This window comes from Orbicella faveolata, unplaced genomic scaffold (genome assembly GCF_042242905.1).
Source record: "Orbicella faveolata isolate gen_17 unplaced genomic scaffold, um_ofav_v1 contig_25, whole genome shotgun sequence".
NCBI classification, from domain to species: Eukaryota; Metazoa; Cnidaria; class Anthozoa; order Scleractinia; family Merulinidae; genus Orbicella; species Orbicella faveolata.
The window spans coordinates 26275001-26300737 of record NW_028301553.1 but is presented as its reverse complement, the minus strand read 5'-3'; the positions used below and the strand labels follow the sequence as shown (position 1 = coordinate 26300737).

Below are 25737 nucleotides of genomic sequence, written 5' to 3'. Positions count from 1 at the left end.
GTAGGGAGTGCGGTAAAGGCAAGCGAACCGTTCAAAGTCTTGAACTCGAGTTGGAAAAGAAAGACGAATCCATACGGTACTGGCAAGACTGTTACGAGACGGCCTTGAGAGAATTGTCCGAGTTTCCTGACACGACCCTGAGTCAGCAGAAGGCATGAACGAAGTCATGATGGTACCCGTTCAAGAATTCAACCGATTGCAAGATTATTACAAGGGTAAGATCACCCAGAGCGCCTTGTTGAACAAAGCGGGACGTTTGGCCGCCGAAGAAGATCTCATCCTGAAAGACAAACGTATCCCCGCCAGCATGGCCGTCAAGATGACCAAACCCATGGCAAATGAAGAAGTCAAACTAGTGAAACGTATACGGACAGGTATACGCGGCACTCCCACGTACCAAGGAACGATAGAACCCGAAGGCATGGCCGACGCACCCGTCGAACGTCTGTTGAAACAGATCATGAAGGGAGTCAACCAACCCCCCGCAGCCCCCGTGGTCATCAAACAAGAACCCGCTACACCCTCCACGTCCGGTTTCAAAAAGGAGTTCAAATATACCAAACCATCCACAAGCAAGAAGCCGCCCGTTCCACCCAAACCAACCGCCAAATCAGCCCCAGGTAAACTCATGACCGAACCGCAAAAAGAGTTCTTAAGATCCATCGGTGTCGCCGAGAAATACATAGACGACGACGGAGGTTACAGCCCCAAAGGCAAAGCCAAGGGCAAGACGTACAAGAAGGGCAAGAAGACAGAAGCGCAAAAGTTACAAGAAGGATGGGAAGATTTCGAACCTTGGAGAAAGGGACTGAAATACGACTCCACCTAAGACAAGAAAACGTTGGAAATTGTAAACTTTATTGTTGTTGATGTTGTAATCATTAAATTACACGCTTTGTTGTTTTTTCAAAAAAGAGTCTCTTTTGTTTTTTCTTCAAGTCTCGCACACCATGCCATTGTGGTACAGAGTATCCGAGGCATTCGATGTCACAAACAAACGTTCGAACCTTATTTGGTCCCCGAACGTCGACGAAGATATGAATAACAACCGAAACCTAATTCTGGAGGTGAATTCGAACACCAAGAAAGGGGTGTTGAAATAAAACATGCGATACACCTCCATGCGTATATGATCGTACGAAATGACATTGAGGGGAAAGAACACGGTGCCGTGAATGTACATGGGACTTCGGAACTCCGAGGATCGCACAAAGGCCTCCATCTCGCGATAGTACTGGAACCACACCGTGACAGGAATGGGATAAGGCAAATGATTCCACGAACGCGTCAAGGAATTGTGCGTCTCGAAGGGTTTTCCATGGTCTCTCATATAGGTAAGGGCGTCGTGAATCATTCTGCGATGAGTGTCCACTGCAAAAATGAAAAAACAGTGTCAGGTCCATAGTCCGTCCTCGTGGTAAAGCGAGGGGCCGCCGGGAAAAGGGAGTAGACAGAGCTCTCGAATCTCAATATCCCTTTGTCCCTCCACGCGTCTAAAGTAGAGTCTGAACCTTTGAATTCGGATCAAGTTATACGTATAATAAGGAGTGTTGTAAATGAACAGACGGTACATATAACTTCTAATCTCTCGGGTCGGTTCCACGGGGAGACGCACACTACCGTGAATGTACAGGTCTCGTTCCCGATACAGAGTCACGAAATTTCTGATAAAGGTATAATAACGTATCCAAATGCCAGGGTCAATGGCATACGGTAAATCATTCCACAAGTATGACCCCTCGTGATGGCAGTGATAAGGTCTACCCTCTCTACGATATCGATCCAACTCTCGATCCATTCTAACTAAACGATCATTCGCACCTGCCGTTAACTGGTGCTCCTCATCGTTATCATCTTCCTCGAGTTCCTCGTCGGTTTCCAACACGACCTCAGGCTGAATATCGTCGATCACGCGTCGGCAGTTGCCGCAGGTCAGAACCCGTCTCTCCATCTCCTGGTAACAACGCCGATGCATGAACACGCCGCAGCAAGGAGTACGCTGGCACGATGCCAGAGAATCGACGTGAATATCTCTCTGACAAATAAAACACACTTGTTGAATCGGTGTTTCTTCGGGTAGATGACCCTGAAGGCGACGACTACGTCTCGGCGGTTCATCGTCGTCGTGTGATCGTGCACGACGTCGACGACGTCGTACTCGTCTCGGGGATCCTTCGGGAGACTGACTTCGAGTGCGGCGTCGGCTGCTGCGCCCAGATTCAGTCTCCATCGCCAAAACCGAAAAAATGCCGAATGCGCACCTCGCTTTATGTCCATCATGAACCAATCAAACGAAAAAGGCCATCACGTGTACAGGGTAGACCCAGGGGATAGGGGGGTATCCCCCTACCACACCCACCTCACGGTCGAGTGTAACCTGGGATCCAGTTTTACCGTAAGTATAAAAAGATCGGCTCGAACCGTTCACGGCACTCTGAGTTTTTGACTTGTATCGAGCGCTTTAAAAATCATGGCACAGGAGCTGACCGACGAGGAGATGAACCAACAGATGGATCAACATGAAGCAGTGAGTATAACGTGCACCCTATGTAAGACAGTCATCCTTAGAACCGAAACCTGCGCCCTTACCAAGTGCTGCCGTTACTACGTGCATTTCGATTGCTTCGCCGGGGCACTCGATGCTCAGATGAAACAGGGGGTGAACAACGAAAAGTTGCACTGTCCGATCTGTCACACACCGTGCTATCTAAGTGCGCTCGTGGCTTCCCTAGACAACTGACGACATTTTTTGCCACGCCTTTGTTCACAGAGTTACTGGGATTGTCTTCCCCCTGAGATTCAGGCCTACATCCTTCACCTCAGAGAGTCGCATGAACGTGAAATGAGGAGAGAGCTTTGTAACGAGATACGAACCTTTGCTAAGGTCCAAGCCAAATGGGGACTAGGGGCACTCAAAGTCAAGCTAGAGACATGTAAACTGAAGTTTTGCCCCCAAGGATTGGTTCCAGGGACACACCAAAAAAAGCATATGATCGTATCAGGTTTCTACAGAGACGAACAAAATGTCAAGCGAGAAACGTTTTTAGGATACAGTTTCAATGGTGCTTACTATAGAATCGATGACGTTAAGAGACTTTCACTCTTTTAGAGTCACTGGGACAGGCTACCAGTAGAGATACAGTGTCATGTGATCAACTTGGCAACTTGGCAACACATATTCGACCGCAGGAACAATGAACTATTGAACAAACTTCACGAAGAAATTGTATGTTACGATATACTGAAAATACAATGGGGTTACGGTCACATAGAATTAAGAACCCAAAAATGTGATTTCGACGCCTGTAATGAGATGTACGGGCGATTCAAGCCTGATCACATGACCATCCACGGTCATTACGTAGACATTCATAACTGCAAAAAGAAAGTCTTTTTAGGATATAATTTCAAAGACGCGCTCCATGATGTCAATGACAAAAAAGCGTATGCGTTCTCAGATGATGTATGATTGGTTCTTACAGAGTCACTGGGACAGGCTACCGGAAGAACTAAAGTGTCGCATACTTTGCTTGGCAACCTGGCAGTGCATACGCGATCGGAGGAACAATAAACAATTGAGTCGACTTCACAGAAGAATCTTAGATTATGGCGAACTGAAAAGACAATGGGGCTACGGACACATACAAATTAAAAAACAGAAATATACACTTAAATCAAATGACAGAGGCAGATCTTATTTCACGGCTTTCTATGGTTATTACATCAATCTTAGTAACAGGAAAAAGAAAGTCTATCTAGGATTCAGTTTCAGAAACGTGTTCCATAACTTAGAACGTAAAAAAGCGTCCCTGTTCGGTCCCTTCGAGGACGATGATGTTGAATAAAAAGCGATGTTCGTAACATTTGTCTCATTCATGTCTTCACAGAACAGACGGACCCACGACGAAGCCTTCCCCTTCGACGATGACGATGACTGGATCTTTGATCCGGCTCTCGACCGAGTGATGATCCAAACGGGAGGTGGTAGCAATACAAGACCCCTACTAGAATTTGAATTAAGACCCGTAGGCGCTCGACGTAACTGGAGAAATGTCCTCAACAAACAACGATTCGAAGCCACGCTCAGACAACACAGAGACGTGACTCCCAGGGACAATCTAGGCCAAGAATTGACTCAGGCCCTTCAACGATCCATCGAGCAACAAATCGCTCAGGATCCTACCCTGACACCCAACTCCACGGTCCATTTCACCATGCAGTCCAGTGCCTTCACGCACGCCTTTCAATCCACCACCTTCACCGTGCGAAAATTCGAAGAAGGGAGTGAAAGACTAGACACTTATCTCCAGTCTCTCGCGGCCAAACTCAACTCCAACGAAGAATTCACCCCCAACGACACGTTTACCATGGAAACCACTTTCATACGCACCCCGGGTCGAGGGAGCGGTCACGGAAAACGATACAAACCGAGCTGTGCCGCCGTGCGGGGAATCGTCAAACGGTCGCGCGTGACCATCCAAAACAAAGACAATCTATGCTGCGCTCGCGCCATCGTCACCATGAAAGCCCTGGTAGATGCCGACATGAATCCGCGAGACCAAGATTACCACAACCTCAAACAGGGGCGGCCCGTCCAAGAGCGATTGGCCAAAGAACTCCACCGTCTAGCCCACGTCCCCGAAGGACCTTGCGGCATTCCCGAACTGCAACAGTTTCAGGCCGCGTTACCTGGGTACCAACTCAAAGTCCTTTCCATCGATCCTCCCCACATGCTCATCTACGCGGGACCCGTACCCTCAGACAAGATCATTCGCCTCATCAAAGAAGACAGTCACTACGACGGATGTAACTCGTTCAGCGGGTTCCTCAACAAATCCTACTTCTGCGACGAATGCGATCGAGGCTACGATCACGACGACTTTAAAGGTCATCCCTGCAACGGTAAATGGTGTCCCGCCTGCAAACGAAAGGACTGCCCCGATTTCATCGAAGCCAAACGACCCTTAGCACGAGGCAAGTTTCCTGCACCCACCTCGATATGCCGATTGTGCCACAGAAAATTCTTCGGAGACCAATGCTACAACTACCACTTGCAACGGCGGAGTCTCAACATCCCATCCATATGCGACACTTACAAAAAGTGCCCAGACTGTTGCCACGTCTACGAACCAAAACACAGGACTGGACGAGGAGGTGACCGCCGTACCCCCGATCACACGTGCGGATGGGGCGAATGCCACATCTGCGAAAAGAAAGTCTTTCTGACATCGCACCGATGTTACATCCAACGCATCCCCGAAGACGAAGACGAGCCCAAAAAGAAACGCGTGTCGCGCGACGAAGTCAAAGGTCGACCCTTCGAAGAACCCGAACCCGACGATCCAGACACGCGAGTCCTTGTGGACCGAGATCCGCCCCTTCAAGTATACTGCGACTACGAAGCCATCACCGACGCCGAAGGGAATCAGACACCCATTCTACTCTGCCTAGAAGACGATGAAGAGGATCAATTCTGCTCCTTCTACGGTCCCAACTGCACCTCCGACATGTTCGACCACCTCGAATCCCTCGCCGTCGACGTGGACGGAGACGATCGGGACGTCATCGTCCTCTTTCACAATCTCAAAGGCTACGACGGGATGTTCATCTTGCAACACTGTTACGCCACGCATCGAGAAGTCACAGACCAAATCACCGTAGGCACCAAGATACTGTCCCTGAGATCCGACAGACTGACTTTCAAAGATTCCCTATGCTTTCTCCCGTTCCCGCTGGCCAACTTTCCCGCCACCTTCGGAATCCACGAACTGTGCAAGGGATTCTTCCCGCACAAATTCAACACCCTAGAAAACCAAGAGTACGAAGGACCCATGCCACCGAGAGACATGTACGATCCCGACGGCATGTCCGCCAAAAAGAAAGCCGAATTCGAACAGTGGTACCAAGAGAAAGTCAACGATAACTACCATTTCGTACTAAGACAAGAAATGGAAGCTTACTGCGAGTCGGATGTCAAACTCCTCAAAGCAGGCTGTCAAAAGTTCCGGCAAGAATTCAAACAAAAAGCGGACTTTGACCCCATGGAGAAATGCGTCACCATCGCCTCCGCCTGCAACCGATTCTGGCGCAAGAAACTCGTCCCGCCCAACACCATCGCCTCCAGACCGCCTCGAGGATGGCACGGCGCACGATCCAATCAGTCCGTCAAAGCCCTGAAATGGCTAGCCTGGCAAGAACACTTGTTACAACACCCCGACCAAGGCGATCGTATCCACACCGTGCGAAACGGAGGTGAAGTCCGACTAGCCAATCACCTCGTGGACGGATACGATCCAACCACTCGAACCGTCTACGAATTCCACGGATGTCTATGGCACGGATGTCCGCGCTGTTTCCCTAGAAAACGAGACCGATATCCCATCTGCTACACCGATCGAACTCTACAGGAAGTCTACGAGTCCACGCTCAAGAAACACGACCTTCTCAGTCGCCAAGGCTACCAGCTCCACGTCAAGTGGGAATGCGACTGGGACCTAGAAGTCAAAACCGACCCTGATCTCCGCAAGTTCCTAGACACGTTCGAAATCGTCCACCCGCTCCAGCCACGAGAAGCCTTCTTCGGAGGCCGCACGAACGCCGTCAAAATGCATCACGTGACCGACGTGACCCAAGGAGAAAAAACCAAGTACGTCGACGTGACGTCGCTCTACCCCTGGGTCAACAAGGAATGCGAATACCCCATAGGACACCCACAAGTCATTGTCAACCCCCAAGATCAAGACATTCATCACTACTTCGGAATGGCCAAAGTGGACATACTGCCGCCTCACGAACTTTACCATCCAGTTCTACCTTTCAGGCACGGAGGTAAACTCACCTTCCCACTCTGCCGATCGTGCGTGGAACACGAAATGACCAAACCCCTCCTAGAGAAATCGCATCGCTGCCCTCACACGGCCGAGCAACGCACGCTACGAGGGACCTGGTGCACACCCGAAATCCAGAAAGCCGTTGCCATGGGATACACGCTCAACAAAATACACGAAGTCCACCATTTCCCGCCAGAACAACGCCGTAAAGGACTCTTCGCCGATTACGTGAACACCTGGCTAAAAATCAAACAGGAATCCGCTGGCTACCCCAACTGGTGTAACACCCCCGAAGACAAGGCACGGTACGTGCAACAATACCAACAGAAAGAAGGCATCGCTCTCGACCCGACCATGATCCAGAAAAATCCCGGACGCAAAGCCACCGCTAAACTCATGCTCAACTCCTTCTGGGGCAAGTTCGGTGAAAACCTACACAAACCCACCACCCAAGTCGTCTACAACGCCACACATCTCTTCGACCTCGTTTCCAATCCCTTCAACGACATACGACAAGTCAGAATCGCCAACGACGAAGCCCTAGAAGTCGTACACACCGAACTCAAAGACAATCAACCCGATAACGGACGAATCAACATCTTCGTCGCCGCTTTCACCACCTGCTGGGCTCGTCTCAAATTATACAGCTACCTGGAACTGTTAAAGCAACAAGTTCTCTACTTTGACACCGACTCCGTCATCTACTCGCACAAACCAGGCCAAGCCGATGTTCCGTTAGGCGATTACCTGGGCGAGATGACCAACGAACTCGACGACGGCGATTTCATCACCGATTTCACTGCCGCTGGACCCAAAAATTACGGTTACAGAACCCACCAAGGTAAAGTCTGCTGCAAAGTCCGAGGCTTCTCACTCAATGTACGAGGATCCCGCCAACTCAATTATGACGTCATGAGACAAAATCTACTCGACGAACTCACACAACCTCTCGAGGATGAACGACGCAACATCAACGTCGTCAACCCCAACTTCTTCTGGAGAAACCCAGCCACCAAACATCTCAAAGTCATCACACGAACCAAACGATACGGACTCGTCTTCGACAAACGCGTCGTAGACACGAACACTTTCATGTCGTTTCCATACGGATACTCACCATTGTAATTTTTACTTCCTGTAATCAATAAAAATCAATTTTTGAAACTCACTTCCGGTCTATCTCCTTATTTGGGCATTGTGCAAGAGCTGTGACGTCACGGGCGCCATGTTTTGCCTACCTGGACGCCATCTTGGATCTTTAAATTTTAAGAGAATGTATGGGAAAAAAGTGGTCACGTGGTATAATCCCTGGCTCCTGATTGGTTACGGCCCCAATGAGCGAATATCACTACTTCGGTCCATCCAGCCGTAGACGTCCTCGTGTTGTTCGTGGCGCAACGCGGCACTCTGGTAAAAAGTGGCGCAGTGCACTCAGGATAAATGCAATGAATTCTGGTAAAAAGTGATGAATTTGAGAATTCGTACCCCCTTCTATACATTCTTCTTAGATCCTGATTATGTTGCTGCTCGCTCGCTACGCTCGCTCCGCAGCAATGACCGTATGACGAATAATCTTAACTCTTTTCGTTTTAATCATTTCCGTTGAAATACCTGGCTAGTAAAACTCCCTGGAGAACTCTGAGAAAACTCTGATGAACGCTTATGAGAGCTTCGTTGTTTGCGAGTTGAGATTTAGTAAAATCTTCTCTGTGTTACGTTCTTGTTGGTTTACAAATTACAGTAAATGTAAACAAATTCTTTAATTAAACAGGCGAACTAAAGACATCGGAGTTCTTTAGAATAGAGTCCACGCGAGACGAGGTGTGATTTTTCAGCATATATCAGAGGTGAGACTTTTTTGGTGGAACAAAGCCATTTTCATTAATTGCCTTCATTCTTTTCACAAGAGATCAAAACATGTTTAAAGCGGGTTTTTAAAAGTGAGCTAAAATCAAACAAGTTACGGAGTGATGCATGCCTTTTACTATTTGACAATGTGGGTGATTAAAATAAAAAAGGGTTAGAATAATTCGTTATAATGGCATTTCTTTTTCGATTAATCTTGGAGTTGTGAATTTAGATATATTTTGATATTGTTTTTGTTAATTGATTGCCTCACCTTCTGCGCACAATCCGCGCTAAAACTGAACCCGCGCCAGAATAGTCGTCTTCCCGGTTAGTCTATTTTCAATAAAAAGCAGTTAGTTTAAACTTTAGTTGCGAAGTCCATCAACGTGCGAACTAAAAGCTAGCAAGGCGCAGTTGTTAGAGTTTCTCGTCGCTGACGAACGTTTAGCTCAACAGTTATCCTGAGTTTTCTTTGAGAAATGACTGAAGCTACGAAAGTTATAATTATTTCTGAGAAAGGAATTTTTTGTGATAGATTCTCGATATTCCCAGCGAGGATCCCCCTGTTTTTCACTTGGGAGTCCCCCCCGCTCTGCGTGTAACAAAAAACACTCCACTAATGCGCAAGTTTAAGCTGGGAATAGCAGTTTTCCTGACTTTTAATGGTTAGTTAATTAAAATGTGAAAGTGGTCCTTATACCAAACAACTATAGCATCCTGTGGGCATTCACACCGTTCATTATAGCTTCAGTGCCCTAACAGCAATCTTTATCGAAAGTGGTTTCCATCGATGAAAGCACATCTTTTGTGTTGCATGACGGTGGCCCTAAACTGATATTTACCTCATACTTAATCGAAGAACGTCTTCACCAGAATGATACCATATTATTGAATTTAACCAAACTCAGAATCATAGAAGGGGGAGAATGCTTGCAACATTTCCGAGAAAACTATATATTCTTTTGTGACAGGATGGAGACTGAAAAACAATTATAATAAAGCACCATAGTCCTTACCGAATCAAACTGGAAACAAGCAGAACAAGTTTGTTTTACTGATAAATTCTTCCTGACTTATTTCTCTACAGTTTACAAATTTAACAATTTCACAGCAACCTTGTTTTTCAAGTGAAATTACGCTCCAGAGTCTTGACCTCTAAAGGCAAATATTGTGCACCGAAACGTCGTGGAAACACTAAGAACGTGAATTCGAGCACGGAATTTTGCGTGACGAGTTTCTGCTGTCACGCGTTTGCTCTGCTGAGCAGAGCTGTCTGAACTGGCTCGCATACTAGTTGGCAGGTAGGTTATGAAAATCTTGAGACAGTGGCATTAAAAATCGTCTCGAAGAAGTTATTGGTGAGTGAACAAGTTTGATCTATTGTCGGGGTTGAAATATTACACGAAAGGAAAAAAAAAAGAGAAATTCATTTGTGTTTGATACCGACTGTCGTTGAAAGCCAGGAGTTACTTATGATTTTTCTTCGCTTCGCTTTTGGCAGAAATGTGGATAAAAGTGATTTAATTTAAAGCAAGGGAAAACGTTGAAGTCTCAAGAAGAACTAAGTACTTGTGTCAACAAGTAAATCAAGGCTAAATCAAGCCGTCCTATGGAAAGCTTCAGTTATCAAGATTACAGAAAGAATTTGTGCCTTTCTGAAAAAAAAAAAATTGCGATGGGATTACACTGTCAACGCTCTATAATTGCCCTTTGAACTTTTAGAGCTAGGATGCTATTTCTGGTCATTTTTGAGAGGAAGAGAAGACAGAAACTGCACAGTTCTTTTATTGCTACACCGGGCACCACGGTAGTTGATCGTCGTTGCCCGAACTGATAATAATTCTCAGCCCTATCTGTCTCTTTGTTCCATCTCGCATTATCGTCTCTTTTTCGACGGAATAGTCTGTTTTGACCGTTTTCATTCAGTGTCTAGTTAAGACAATAAACATTTGCAATTTTTTTTTCCCGCCAAACTTACATTCGGTTCTACAATGGTTCCGCTTGACTTGTGATACCCTCTGAAATGAAAACAACTTGAACACTTTTCGATCTAAGAATTATTGCTATTGTTCTCGCAGATTTTCCTTCATGCTGTTGAAAAACGAAAAGCTTGCGCTCAGAAAACGGCAAGGGGCAAATGAAAATACGATATTGTTTTACACACGTTCGAACTTTGAGACTTTCGAAAAGGTCGCCGATCAGCGGTTGCTGTCCACCAAGGTTGTTTTCCAAGATGGCGGGTACTGGAGAGTTCAAGGACTTTGGGCCTTTAGTTGGAGCGATCGATCAAGGAACTTCTAGTAGCAGGTTCTTGGTAAGTAGAAAATGTATTTTAAGAAATGGCTGTGTTTAACGTTTTGTAATATAGGTGCTCTATTTCTGTGATCGGATCGCATCTTGGTCCGAATTCGAGACGATGGGTGTAACACGATACAAAATGTACACAGTCTCCAGGTTATTCCAGTGATCGTTGAGCTGGCTGCAGAAAGAAATCGGAACACTTTGTTCTCTAGAAGTTCATCACTAACACAGAGCGTGAGATCATGAGGAAAAAATTACATTGTTGTGGACTGATTGTAACAATGCATTTGCTTTGCCCCCCTGCCGAGAACACATTCTTTGCCGAGTCGCTAAAGAATTTGATTGATAATGTGCTTTAATGAAGGTTCATAACGAAAAACTTTAGTTAACTTCATTGATTTCATTATTTACACCTTTGCTTATTTCTTTATCATAAATATATGCTACTTTTTGTATCCATCATATGACCTGTACATGACAAATGTATCTGACAACATAAAAATTCTCCTTAGAATTGCTAACCAATGCAAGTGGAAGAATGCAGTTATTTAAACAGTTACTTAAACAGTTATTTAAAATGGAGTGAGTAAGCAGTACTTTGTTGGAGCTCAGACATTGAAACTGTTATTGGGCCTTTTTACTTTGTTTTCAGCTTTTTGCCAGTAAGACTGCTGAGCTGCTTGCTTTTCACCAAATTGAGGTGAACAGTGTTTATCCAAGAGAAGGGTAGGTTATTTTCAACGGGAGAGTATAAAACACAAACTGGCAAAATGACAAAATGGCACTAAGGTTATCCCTGTGCTCCAATTAATTAACTCAAATAGCGCTGAGGTTAGCCTAAAATCACTGACTTAAGAGCAGTTAGCTCTCAGTAATTGTAAGGGTTAACATTTAAAGTCACCGATATCCCACATTGACTCTTACCCGTCGCATCATTTCATCATTTCGTGTACTAAACATGCCCATTGTCAACATCGTCTTGACATTGCTGTTTGAGGATTTAATTCGAATGGAAACTCTGAGACATCATTTCTTTAAGTCCTAGATCCAGTCTAAGCTTGTGTATGTTTGTCATAGATGGGTGGAGCAAGATCCAAAGGAGATTCTGTCATCTGTGTATCACTGCATGGAACAGACACTGAACAGCTGTAAAGACTTGAAAATCAACCCAGCTGATATTAAAGGTAGATGAATAGCATGCATTTACTACATGACTAAGTTCAGAGTGCCAAGAACTAAAATCAACCAAACAGATTGTTCTCTAAGTATTGGACTAGACACTGTCCCAAATGATTTTGCAAGACTGCTTTTGAAGATTTTCAGGTAGTTTCAGTCAGGTAATAAATCTGTTATTGACCAAGCTTGCTCAGGACCGTACTGGGAGAACATCGGCCCTTGGTCTTTTTTTTAAAGCCAATATTCTCCCAGTACAGCCCTTGCACTTGGTTAATAAGATATATTTTTCAAATGAATCTTCCTGATATCCTTTGCTCCTAAACTTTGAATGAGAGAGATGGGGCTACACATACCACTCATATCTAAAAGTGATTATTTAACATTTTTTGTTTATTTTATTTTTTTCACAGCCGTTGGAATCACAAATCAGAGGGAAACAACAGTTGTTTGGGACAAGCTTACCGGGGAACCACTGCACAATGCTATAAGTAATTTTCTGATCCTTTCTGATTAAATTGTTGTTCTTTCAAAAATTCTTTTAGATAGTTGATAGCCATACTTTTACAGTTTCAATGTTAACTTGTATATGTGTATGTTCAATTTTGTAGTTTGGCTGGACACTAGGACAAAATCAACAGTGGATCATTTTGAAGCCACAACTACGGAGAAAACAAGAGAGCATGTCAGAGTAAGTTTCATTTAGAAAATCAACTCTTCGGGGTTTCTCTCCTTTTAGTGTTGTTAGGTGGCCTCTTCAGGTAGAGTGCCATTCACTCACAGGTTAACAGATTACCATAACAAGGGTAGTGTGCTGAGGAATATTTTTGAATTCTCAATTTGCCAGATGTGCATCTAATTTTCATTTTTTTTTCCATCTAATTCATACATGTTACAAATGAACTTTTTTAAGGTAGGCACCATGCATTGCACTTGCCCTCAACACCAGTCACTGCTTGGTCTTCATATTCGAGTGCAAGTTACCATAATTAACTTTTGCAAACGTTTTGTTGTTGTGTATCAAAATTATTGGTTGGTCAAGGCAAATCAGAGTCAATTGTCTTCATCAAGTGTATATTCATATTTATAGAGATTTTAGATTGATCACTGTTTGCAAATGGTCCCCAAATGGTCTAAAACTCTTCATTTTTCATAGGCATTATGTGGTCTCCCCATCAATACCTACTTCAGTGCAGTGAAGTTAAGATGGCTGCTTGACAATTGCGAGGCTGTGAAAAAGGCAGTAGAAGAAGATCGGTGTCTATTTGGAACTGTAGACTCATGGCTGATCTGGGTATTGAATGTTCATAACATGTTATTAATTTTCTTTACTTTGTCGTTTTAACAAACCATGCAACATGTTGGATGAATATTTAACACAAGAGGAGATTGTAGACAGAATTTGAGGCTACGTTTCTTAACAAACTAGTTGGGCCTCAGGCAGTCACATGTCAGAATTTACTAGCCAACAAAATTTATCAAAAATGGCGCATTGAAACTCATAAAACTGTTGACATCAGAGAAGTTAACCAAAATAAATTTGCAGTATCAACTTTCATGTAATTCCCACTGTGTTCAGCTGTTTTTCACTAACCAAAGAGGTTGGGCAGCGGTAGAAATATAAAACTTACCAGCCATTTGTGAATTTTTATCTGTCTGTGGCTACTTGGCTCTGTAGTCCTGGTAAATTTCAACCAAAGGCAAGATATTTAGTTCAACTATTTCAAGCTCAATTCAAATACTTGTTTAATTGTTTGAGAAGAACACTGCCTTCCTCTCAGGAAATTGACGTTATGATAGTGACAAGATATTAAATGATCAAGAATATTTTGAAAGTGATTAATTGCTCACAAGAATTTGTTATTCTGTATACTTCAGAACATGACAGGTGGCTCAAAAGGGGGCTTACATATCACAGACATCACAAATGCCTCACGAACAATGTTCCTCAACCTTAAAACACAAGCTTGGGATCCATACTTGTGCAAGTAAGCTTAACATTTTGTATCTGCTGAAAAGTCTTTCAGACACCAGAGACAATACCATACATGCACACCAATACAAGGAAGAAGTGCAAACAATTTTTGGTCTGGTAATGGTCTCATACACTTGGCCTGCAATTCACATATTTAAATGGTTGAAGGTCATAGTTCTCTTTAATTTCCAGTTCTCAACAGACCATAAAAAGAATAAATGAACAAACAAAGTATCACTGTGGGAAGTTTAAAAATTTCCATTTTATTTCCCCTTCACCTTCCATCTTGCAGCTATCTCACCAGTACAAATGTGGTCACTTCACTTAAAGGAATGTCACCAGCTGAATTAACTCACTTCATAGAACCACTTGTACAGTATTCCAAGGAGAATTAGTTGCATTTTAGGGATTTAATTGCACCATTGTTAGTTAAGACTAGAAGACACTAGTAAGAGCATATCTTGTAATGAAAAGAGAAAACAGTTATGCTGAGAGATTTTCTTGTGAATGTTGATAATAAATAGAGTAAAATTGATATTTTATTTTGTTTTCAGATTCTTCAATATACCTATGTCAGTTTTACCAACTGTGAGAAGTTCCGCAGAAATATACGGGAAACTGGTGAGACATGCATCAATGTAGTAAAAACTCCTTTCTTTTAATATTGCAAGGCATTTACTGAGTCGGGTCTCCAGAATAACTCTTTAAATACATCATACTAGATTTCAGTGTCAGACAGACATTTTATCTTTAAAGTGTCATGTCAGATATTACTTGCCAAAGTCAGATTTTCTGCTCATCAGGTTTTTGATAACCTAAGACTACTGTATTTTATTTAGCTATAAGCCCAGCTTGTCCATGAGCCAAGACCGTAAACTTATGAGACATGAAAATGGGCAAAAACTTTGGGAAAATAGTGGCAATGGGTCAAGACCAACTTTTCTTTAAAAAAAAGTTATTTTAATGAGTGTCCATTCAAGAAAGTGTTCCTCTAAGGAAACATGTTAAAAGTTATTGCAACTTTTGTTCTGGCATGCCTCACTACAGCTCACAAGATCTGGCATTGAAACCATTACTATTGGATTGGTTAATTAATAAGGAATGGTGTCTGATCTTAACAAGAATGCCAGCTTTCCTTAGCATAGTCTGAAAACTTTGACGACCAGCTTACCTTTTAATTTCTTTCTATTAATTTTCAGGTAGAAGGTCCCCTCCTTGGAGTGCCAATATCAGGGGTATGTTACTTAAGAAATAGAAAACATGTACCGTGTTTCTATCGAGTTATAGAAACGTGAGTGGAAGTTTGGGAGAATGAGAAATGTTGTGGGAACACAAGCTGTAGGCGAGTGTTTCCACAGCTTTTTCGAGTTCTTCCAAACTTTCACGAGTGTTTCTATTAAACAATTAGATTATGAGCTCAAGATTTCTATTGTGTGATACACTGTAGTTGGCGAGGGCACAGCCTGAGTCAACCATTGCACTATAGAAATTGAGAACGAATAAGCTAATTGTTTTAGTGTAAATCTATTAGTCGTTAAAAATAATACCGGTAATCTAAATCCTTTTCACAGACACTTCGAAAACACCAAGAAGCGGCCGTAATTTTGTTAACAAGGGCACACTGCTACACTACTCACTACTCACTACTCACTACTCACTCACTCCTTGTGATTTTAACCTTTTGTTCTGTAGATGGCTGATAAGAATATTAAGCTTTTAACAATTAAATGGTCAACTAGGGGATAGTCTTGATCAGTGTACAACAAAAACAAATTACTCGGTAAAGGCAAAATCTATCAGTCTATTTTGAGAATTCAGAATATCATTAACAGGGACCCCTCAAAACTTATTAAGAGCCAAATTCTTCTGGATAGAATAAAGAAAATGTGTTGAAATGACAAATTATAAAATTGTTTAAGCTGATGTTATAACTAAAACAGTACAACTGGTTGACTATAGTGTCTTGGTGACCAGCAAGCAGCATTGGTGGGACAGCTGTGCTTCAACCAGGGAGATGCTAAAAACACGTAAGTACAGTATAGGTTTTTTCCTGTAGGACAGCTAAAAGTGTTTGTCCAGAAGATCACAACCCACTAGGTGTTACATAATGATAATAATAATATGATTTTTACCTCTTGGCCCCAGCCAGTTGACAGTTTTCCCTCTAAATAAAAGCAGTATTGTTTCAACAAATTGAGGCGTGTATCTTCCTGATATTGGTTAACAAAGAATGCTAGATAAAATTAAAATGGCTTTAGCACCAAGTGTTGCAGGTTCTATTAAATTTTTCCATCTAATGATATTCAAACTCAACTTGTATTTTCATTCGTGATAGTGATGATTGGTGTGTTGAAATGTTGAACTATTAACATTAATTTTAATATGTTTTATTAAATTTTGCCATGTTTTTACTCCATGATCAGAATGATATATTTAACTACATTGCAGTTACAGGTAATGTAAAATTGTGTTGTATTGTGTTCAACATGCAGATATGGCACTGGATGTTTTCTGTTGTACAATACAGGGAGTGAGGTATGATCTATACAACAACAATAATTGTGTTGTTCCAGAAAATATCCATCCCCCTCCTCAGAGTGTTTCTTGGTTTGAATGTTCCCACCCCTCTGAAATATCATTTTAGCTTTGTCCTTTCCTTCAAATTTTGGCCTTTGAAACCCTGCTCCTCCTTGGAATTTCCAATACCTTTCCTTGGGGTGGGTATGGATATTTTCATGAACTGCACATTATTATAATTATTTAAACGTCCAACAACTGTCTTTGCTTAACCCTATGGCCCCACTTGCCTTAATTCGAACAAATCAAATACCTTTTAGCACTGCTGACTACTTAACAACTGCATGTACTTTATAGTCCTCTCTCTTGAATGCATCGACTTGCCTTTTTCTGATTGGAAGCCACACAGCATTGAGGGCTTGGTACCAGCTATGAGACTGAATTTGCCAGCCTGGTTTGAACTTTTAGACGAAACTTTTCCTAATAAAGAAGTTCAGCTCAAAAACGTTTTGCCAGCGTGTAAAAAACCAGTAGCCTTCCTGCTGAAAATGTTTATGAAACCTCTGCACTAAGAAATTGAGAAGATTTCTTCTAATCAGTTAAAGAATGGTTTACAAGTAGGAGCTTTGACTTTGTTTTCTCGTTTTTGAAAAGGTTGTCCTCTCACAGAATGGCCTGCTTACAACAGTAGCTTATAAGATGGGACCTGACCAACCTACAGTCTATGCATTAGAGGTGAGTACAAAAACGTTATACTTATGAATGGCAGTGAGACTGATCTTGGAAAGGGACTCTGGCCAACCATATGTAGGAAGAGCTAATACTGCAATAACACTTGTGGCTGCAATGATAATCGTAGTTATGCCTTGCCTAAGTCCGTTACAGCCAGCTGTTGATTACTTGACCTCGTTCGAACCCCTGCAACAAGGGATGCCCAGGAATTGGAATTGGGGCAGAATATGGTGAAATAATACTTTGAAAAAGAAAAGAGACTTGTGCTCCACACTAGGTACTTCAAACAAGCCTTATTCTTAAGGTATCCAGTGTCATTGGCTCAAAATATAAAACAAAGTACTTTGGCTGTGTTTAAATCATTTTTTTTTTTTTATCATTTATTTAGTTCTCACCAAACTGATGAAAACGTTTTTTGTCCTGGCTGAATGGTTTATTGTTGTGAGTTATTAATTTGAGAATACATCAGTCCTCAACCAATCATATTTCAGACTGAAATTTTTCAACCCATAATATTGTGTCAACATCTTTGAAATGTTGTATTACAGGGTTCTGTTGCTATCACTGGAGCAGCTGTCAAATGGTTAAGAGATAACCTTAATCTTATCAGCAAGGCATCAGAGATTGGTAAGATAGACATTGTCATATAAAGGTAATATATAGCGTAAAGTGGACATTGTATTTTTCACTGTGTAAGGATTCTTAATAGAATTCCAGCACATTGATAATTAATGGAATCTGTTACCATATACCTGTAGTCCAGGTTTAAATATGGCATAAATACATTGTACTCATAGCTAATAGGACTAGATGCTTTGGAGCAATCAAGTGACGTACAGTTTTTCATCATAAGTCATGGTTGTCACAGACAACACTTTTCAAAATTACTGCACTTTTTTCCCTACTAAAAATAGCATTTCCCTGACCAAAAAAATGTCAAAAAAATGTTTAGTAGTGGCCTCTAGCATGAACTTGCAGCTGCCCTTTCTACTCACTCATTAAGATGGAGGAGTTTTCACCAAATTTTCCTTCTTCATTAAGAAAAAAATATCCTTGAGATCACAGTGATCCTAAATGTTTCTTCCAGCCTTCAATGGTATAAATCAATTTTCCTTGACTTTCTTCAAAATGTCAATTTTTCCCGACTCGAAGAATTTTTCCTGACCTTTTCTTGATCTGTGGCAACCCTGTAAGTTGTCACAGATTGTAAGTTGGCCCATGAAACATGTATTTTAAAGCTAAAAATTAAACCATCCTGTGCAATTTTTTCCCAACCTCTTGCCAAGAACTGGCAAGTTTTTTACCACCAAGTTTTCGATGAGCTCACTTCTTGCCAAGATTTGCAAGACACCATAATCACAGCAAGCTCCCAGCCAAGCAACCTAACAATAAAAAAATGAAAATGACCAACAAGTCAAACTAAACAACGCTGTTTATTACTTTAACAAACATTTTCATGCAGAAACCTTGGCTGCCAGTGTAGACAGTACAGCTGGTGTGTACTTTGTTCCTGCTTTCTCTGGCCTTTATGCACCATACTGGCAAACAGATGCTAGAGGGTATGACTGTTTTTAATAATACTCAATTATAATAGTCCTGCTGTTAAATCTGTCAATGAAGGCTTTCAGCCATATTAGTGTCCAGGCATCCTGAGAATGCCCTCTTTTTTGAGAGTACAGTAGAACCCTGGTAACTCAAACTCTGAAGGGAAATGAAAAACTGTTTGAGTTAGCGGGGTTTCAAGTTATCAGGGTCGATGAAAATATTCAATTTTCCAGGATAATAATTAATAGTTTATTGATTTTCAGCAAATTATACTTATTTCACGAGAAACAAATACATTTTGTAACAACTGTAACAATTATGTATTCTTACGACAATGCAATACTGTGAATGTAACTTAGTTTATTTAATACACTCAATGATCGGTAAATAACTGTCAAATACATGATCTGTTCATTGCACTCCAGTCTTTTTTCTAGTGTTAGAATTCGATCACACAATAAGAAAAGCTAATGGGATATCTCAATGGGCATCCGTGGCGAGTTTTAAGAACCAGAAATTTGAGTTATTGCGGTAAACTTTGATCAAGGGAAACAAAATTTAGTTTAAGTTAGCGGGGTTTGCGAGTTATCCGAGTTGGAGTTAACCGAGTAAAAATGACTGAAAAGTTGGGTCAAATTCAAGGGAATTGAGACTCAGTTAAAGTTAGCGGGGGAGTTCGAGTTATCTGAGTGCAAGTTACCGGGGTTCTACTGTATATGCATAGGTGTAGTCTCCCCATTGTGATTCTACTGTTTATCTTGTTTAGGGTTATCATAGGACTGACTCAGTTTACAAACAAAGCACACATAGCAAGGGCTACACTTGAAGCAGTTTGTTTTCAGACGAGAGAGGTAAGAGACAGAACTGGTGCAACAACCCGACTTGTTATTAAGTGAGACCCTGTTTGGAGGCAAAGGAGGGGGTTGGTATTTCCCATCTGGGTTTCTCATGTCGCAATTTTAGAAGGTCCTCATATCACTGTCAGAACGTAGAACTACACAGGTCATGTTGTTCATTGTCAGTTTGGTTGACTTCCATGACCCTGTTTCAACACCATGTTACATGTTGGGATTTTATCTTAATGATTAACAGAGCCTAGCTCTCAAGTGGACCAAATCATGCTAAATGTTATGATAGTCTATTCCTTTTCATATAATCTTGCTCTTTCCAAAAAAAAATATTATATCAATGTCTGATTCTATTTTTGAAATGGTAGCTCTTGGATGCAATGAACATGGATTGTGGGATTCCTTTGGCATCTCTCCAAGTTGATGGTGGAATGACAGTGAACAACTTGTTGATGCAACTTCAAGCTGATATCCTGGGAATTTCTGTAGGCAAGTTACAAATAACAGCGGCTGTTACTTGAAATTAAACTATATGCACAGTTCCCAGTCATCATATTTCTAAGGGAATTTTCTTTTCTGTTTCTGGTTTCTGGTAGTCCGCCCAACAATGCCCGAGACCACAGCCCTGGGTGCGGCAATGGCTGCAGGCATGGCCAAAGGAGTGGATGTGTGGACAATTAATCCAGAGGACAAGTCTCAAATAAACACTGACGTGTTTGAACCAGCTATTGATCCACATGGTAAGATCAACTTGTATGCTTATTGGTGCATGTGTCGCTGGGTAGGGGCGGGGTGGTGCATCAGGGGATTACCGGTAAGTCTGTCTTCAACCATAGATAAAAAACTGTGTGGCTTACCAAGTCAGCGCTTAATTCCAGTTCCCATTGTGTAAAGCAACTAAAATTTTATTCTTCGGGGAACTATGGGAGTGAAAAGGTACCCCTGGTCAATATCTTAATCCATATCCAATCCAGTAACGACGGACTGCATTGCCTGGCAAGCCCTATTGTGGAATCCACAGGGTAGTAGATGGAGAGGGAGACCACGTAACAGGTGGAGAAGGGATACAGATTGCACCATCCATTCAAAAGGCTACACATGGACTGAGATAGAACACGTGGCCAGAGACAGTGGGGGATTGGAAGCGATTCGTCAGTGGCCTATTCTCCAAAATGGAGTGAAATGGCTTCAGATGAGATCAGATCAGATATCTAATCCAGTGAACATAAAGCTGCAAGATTCATTTAGATTTTTACCATCATGAGGCTGGTGAGACCTGAGTTGGATAAGCATCCCATGCAGTCTTTCATGGGCAGTATGCAGTGTCATTTAACCTTAAACTAGCTAGGCTACATTTTCAATGTGGAAATCACACCTTTTTTTATGTTCAAAATAGATCGTGATCGTCATTATGCGAGATGGAAAAAGGCTGTTCAGAGAACAATGAAATGGGAGGTGAATGATGACGAAAACCAAGGTATTAAACAGAGACTTGTTAAGAGTAAAAATGTTTATGCTATGATCAGTGATACTAGATGTAGGTGGAAGTTGTGTCGCACACTTTTAATTTAGAATAATGTAACAAAGCATGAAATTGTCCATTGCACATACCGTACATTTTAGTTGCTACATGTGTTCTTGAGTAATTCTTTTCTTTTACTTCAGTAATATAAAGCAACATAATGATTAACTAATTAACTAGCATATATGCATGGCACTGCTCAGTAGTTAGAAATATAATTGATAACTGAAAGAAAATTGTGGTAGGTTTTTTTACAATTCTATTTATTGCAAACTGAACGTCACAGGTTTGATGTTTAGAAGTAGAAAACTTCAGCGCATATCAATCAGGGCAGTTTTTCAGGAACTGTTGCTAATGTTGATATTTAATATCTGACTAACAAGTGACCTATGATCTATGTACATGTAACATGTCTTTAACTTTTTACCTTAATGATGTAGTCTTTTCTCAGTCGGTAAAGATAACCAGTTTTAATTAATAGAACTAAGACTGATTTCTGATAGTTAAATGTGAAGGGGCCTCATCCAAAGTTAGCTACTAGTAATCACTTGCTGATTGAAATTGCTAACCAACGGCAGCATAACAGCATAATTATTCAAATTCACATGTTAAACAGAGCATGGAAATTGCACAGGAGTATTTTAAAACGCATGAAAAACCAAGATTTATTGTTTCAAATTTTTCACACCACACTTCATGTTGTTTTAGGTTGAACATGCAAAAGGTGTTCACCCCAGAGAGGTTTCTTTGGAGGTCAGATTGGCTTGACTTTTTTTCCATATTTGTTTGTTGTTTCCCACATGTCTTTTAGTTTATTAGATTTATTTTTGTTTCTGTGTTATATGTCAAAGTCTTGTTGGAGGCCCAGTCTCAACAATCCCTTCTTTCATTTCATTTTGAATGTTAATTGAGGAACATAGCAGTCACAGTTCGTGTTTAGGATAGAGCAGTTTATGTTTGTGTTTTTAAGAAAAGGATAGAGCAGGGTGCAAAGAAAACCAATTTTCAGGCATTTTCCCAGTAAACTTCAAGGGCAAGTGAAAGAGAGAGTCCACAATCCACTTACCCCAGGCTATCAGATATGATTTTTTTTTTTTTTTTGCACATTGTAGAGCAGTTTGGTTTTTATTTGAAAAAAAAAGCACTCGAGCTGATATCACAGTTCAATACTTTGTTATGACTGTATTTCAGCTACAAGCCTGTTGATCAAAGCTAGCAGCAAATTCTGAATAGAAGCTTGTATTACTATCTTTCAGTGAACAAACCAAACAATGCTTAGATGCCAGAATTCAAGCAAGGGCAGGGTTCAAACCACCTATTATTTACCTCTATACTTACTTTTTGATATATATATATATATATATATATATATATATATATATATATATATAACCATATGAGGAAGTAGCAGATCCCATTAAAATAGTGCTCAATACACATATAGTGTAGAGCTGAGTATATGAGTAATAACGAAGAGGCAAGATTTGCTGTTACTCCGAACACAACAAACACAACAAACACAACATGAAAATAACAAACGCCGACAACAACGCCAACGCAATCACCGGAGAGCAATGCAACTGCCGCAAAAAAGACCAATGCCCGCTAGACAACAAATGCCTGACTTCCAGTGTAATCTACAACGCACAAGTTACAACTAACAACACAACCAAGAACTACATTGGACTGACAGAAGGAACATTCAAACAGAGATTCTCGCAGCACAAATCCACATTTAAACACAGAAAACACATCAACAGCACCGAGCTTTCTAAATACATCTGGCAACTACACGACAAAAAACAAGACTTCAACATCAAATGGTCAATTATTAGCCGTGCAAGACCCTCCAACAACATTTCCAAACGATGCGACCTCTGCCTCACAGAAAAACTAATGATTATCAAACATAGCAACGACAATCTACTAAACAAAAGATCAGAACTTATTTCTAAATGCCGGCACGAGAACAAATTCTACTTGAAGAACGCTTGACACTTTCTTTATATTGTACTGCACCCACGCAGTTTATACTCGTCCCCGTAATTTCTGTCTTCACACCTATTGTTTTCCAGTATAACTATCACTTATTGTAATGCAACTAGTCCAGCAATTAGCCTATTGTTTAATACCGTGTATATATATCTAGTTGATAGGAATGCTTATCATTAAATACTGTCTGATGAGTGCGTAAGCACGAAACTCGGAGTAACAGCAAATCTTGCCTCTTCGTTATTACTCATATATATATATATATATATATATATATATATATATATATATATATATATATATATATATATATAGTGAACCTAAAGTGGTTAATCCTTCATCTTCAAAGTTAGTAATTGCCATGCAGTGCTGAAAATCAATCAAATACCTTTTCTGTGTGACCTTTTGGGGATAACAACTCAAAATCTTCATTATGTATTGGCAATTGGCAAAAGAGATGTTTTGACAATCAGTAAATGACACAAGCTACTCTAAAAACTATTCTGAAAAAATTCCCAAGGTCTCCTAACAGTAGTTGAACCCAGTGTGATCTTCTGCACACTAGTCTACCAAGTTTAGCATATGCCATCATTCTTGCTACGTATTTTTGTTATTTAGGATTCTGTTCAATGAGCTCTGCCATCTTGTGGTTTATTTTTTCAAAAAAATTAAGTGTCTCTACTGTTTATCTTCAAATGCTTGTGTTTTTTCCAAAAAATATCCATACCCTTAATACCATGAATTTTTTTTTTTTTGGTTTGAACTCCCCTTGCCCACCACACCCATTGTAGTTTTTGACCTCCCCCCATCCACCTCAACCCTCCTGAAATTTCCAAAAACCTTCTAATGGGTGGCCTGGGTATGGATTCTTCTGGAACAAATTACTCGGCCATAAACATTCTATTGGGTTTGACTGAGATACTGGACATGTTGAATTTAAAACTGTTATGTAATATTATTGTGGCACAAATCAATAAGCAAAACATTTTGAGCTCTGCACTGAAATCATTGTAAGTTGGACAAACCATTTCTCAGTGCACCCAAATGATAACATATCTATCCTGTGCATGTATTGCGTGCCTATTACACATGATATTTATTTAAGCATCATAGGCAAGCAATGCGTGCAGATTGTAGACATGATTATCTTTAGACTACATGGATTAGGAAACCACCTCCATCAGGATTGTTATCCATATTTTATTTAAAGTCGACAACTACCTAATTTTAATTAATTTTCTATTTTTTTTAAAAATTTTTTCTCTAATTTTAAGTTTGAAGCAACCAGGCCCAGATTTCTTTAAGAACTATTTTAATACAAGACGTAGTGACATCTTATTATACTTGAGGTTGCACAAATCTTTTTATTCATAAAATTAGGTTAGAAGTTGCAAAACATGTGTTTATTACAAGCGTTCAATTATTTTTTATTAGTAGTAGTACTTGATAAACTATTGGCAAATCAAGATTTTTATTCCTAGGCTGGTGAACTGACCCTGTTATCAGAAATAAAATAACAGGATTTTTCTTTTTCTCTTTCAGATTTACCAAAGTCTTCATCTGGCATTCTAGGACCTGCTTTATTTATATTTGGCAGTGTAGCCATAGGCTTGATAGCAGCAAAAATAAGATAACAGAGACAAGACAGAGTAGCAATGAATGATTTAATGTTAAATTATTATGAATATTATTTCTATCAAGAAATGCATCTATCAGAGTTTAGCCACAAAATGATTTACTATGCATGTGACATTTTTTTTTGTTGATCACATATTGCATGTTTGAGTCTTGTCTCACATAAACAAACAAATAGTATTCTGAGCATTGTGATTTAGAATTAATTCCTGTTGAACTACAACAGACATCATGACTGAGGTGGAAATCAATTTCTTTTTGCCGAAATTTATGTCAGCTGTATTTGTTGACTTATTTTTCTACACCTGGAAATTGAATTTAACCTGCCCTTCTTCAAAGTCAAACTTAAGGTTGACCAGTAATATCAATGTGTATGTGTCAAACAATGTAGCATGTATCAGGTGGTATTTTGTAAAATTGTACTCTTTTGTTATTTTGTGTTTTTAGATTTGAACTTAGCTAAACTATTTTTTGGGATTAAAAGGGTTTAATAGATTATGTAACAGTTTTTAAGGTGGTGTCTATTTCCCCTCAGAATTCACCAACTTGTTAGTAATTTGTTTATCCTGTTTCTGTGTCCCAATGGTTCACCAGTTCCAGCTTAAGCAAATAAGAGTGTTGATGGTTAGTGTGTGTCAAGTCCTCGGTCTCTTGGGGCATTATGTTTTCCAGCTTCACTCAACTATTTCAAAAGTACTTTTAGAGGAAAGTTGCTCGTCAAGATCATAACAATAGGAGAATGACCAGGCAACATTTAGGCAATATTTGGTTACATTTACAGTAAGGACACTCAAATCTTCTACAGTTGACATTTTTTTG

The 25737-nt window shown here is 40.8% G+C and overlaps 3 protein-coding genes across 5 annotated transcripts; 2 read left to right on the top strand and 1 right to left on the bottom strand.

The window, feature by feature from the left end:
- Positions 1-906: 906 nt before the first annotated feature.
- LOC149109673 (uncharacterized) lies at positions 907-2245 on the bottom strand. The gene has a single exon (XM_089294822.1). The coding sequence runs from the start codon at positions 2228-2230 to the stop codon at positions 1394-1396; it is 837 nt and encodes a 278-aa protein (XP_089150948.1). The 5' UTR covers positions 2231-2245; the 3' UTR covers positions 907-1393.
- Positions 2246-3839: 1594 nt separating this feature from the next.
- LOC149109672 (uncharacterized) lies at positions 3840-8657 on the top strand. The gene is made up of 3 exons (XM_089294657.1): positions 3840-6828; positions 7549-7671; positions 8602-8657. Exons 1-3 carry the CDS (start codon positions 3852-3854, stop codon positions 8655-8657), a joined length of 3156 nt encoding a protein of 1051 aa, XP_089150783.1. The 5' UTR covers positions 3840-3851.
- A 1244-nt stretch (positions 8658-9901) lies between these two features.
- On the top strand, positions 9902-25421 carry LOC110068172 (glycerol kinase 3-like). Of its 3 annotated transcripts, XM_089293531.1 has the most exons (21): positions 9902-9979; positions 10757-10992; positions 11632-11705; positions 12057-12163; positions 12566-12643; positions 12764-12843; positions 13309-13446; positions 14031-14140; positions 14682-14748; positions 15327-15362; positions 16087-16154; positions 16620-16662; positions 17299-17379; positions 17925-18003; positions 18839-18935; positions 19688-19772; positions 20138-20258; positions 20366-20509; positions 21166-21246; positions 22000-22044; positions 24826-25421. In XM_089293531.1, exons 2-20 carry the CDS (start codon positions 10816-10818, stop codon positions 22002-22004), a joined length of 1671 nt encoding a protein of 556 aa, XP_089149657.1. In that variant the 5' UTR covers positions 9902-9979; positions 10757-10815; the 3' UTR covers positions 22005-22044; positions 24826-25421. The 3 variants fall into 3 exon arrangements, with proteins under 3 accessions (XP_089149657.1, XP_020631219.1, XP_020631212.1); XM_020775560.2 differs by lacking the exon at positions 22000-22044; XM_020775553.2 differs by lacking the exon at positions 22000-22044 and having other exon boundaries at positions 9939-10036.
- The last annotated feature ends 316 nt before the right edge of the window (positions 25422-25737 follow it).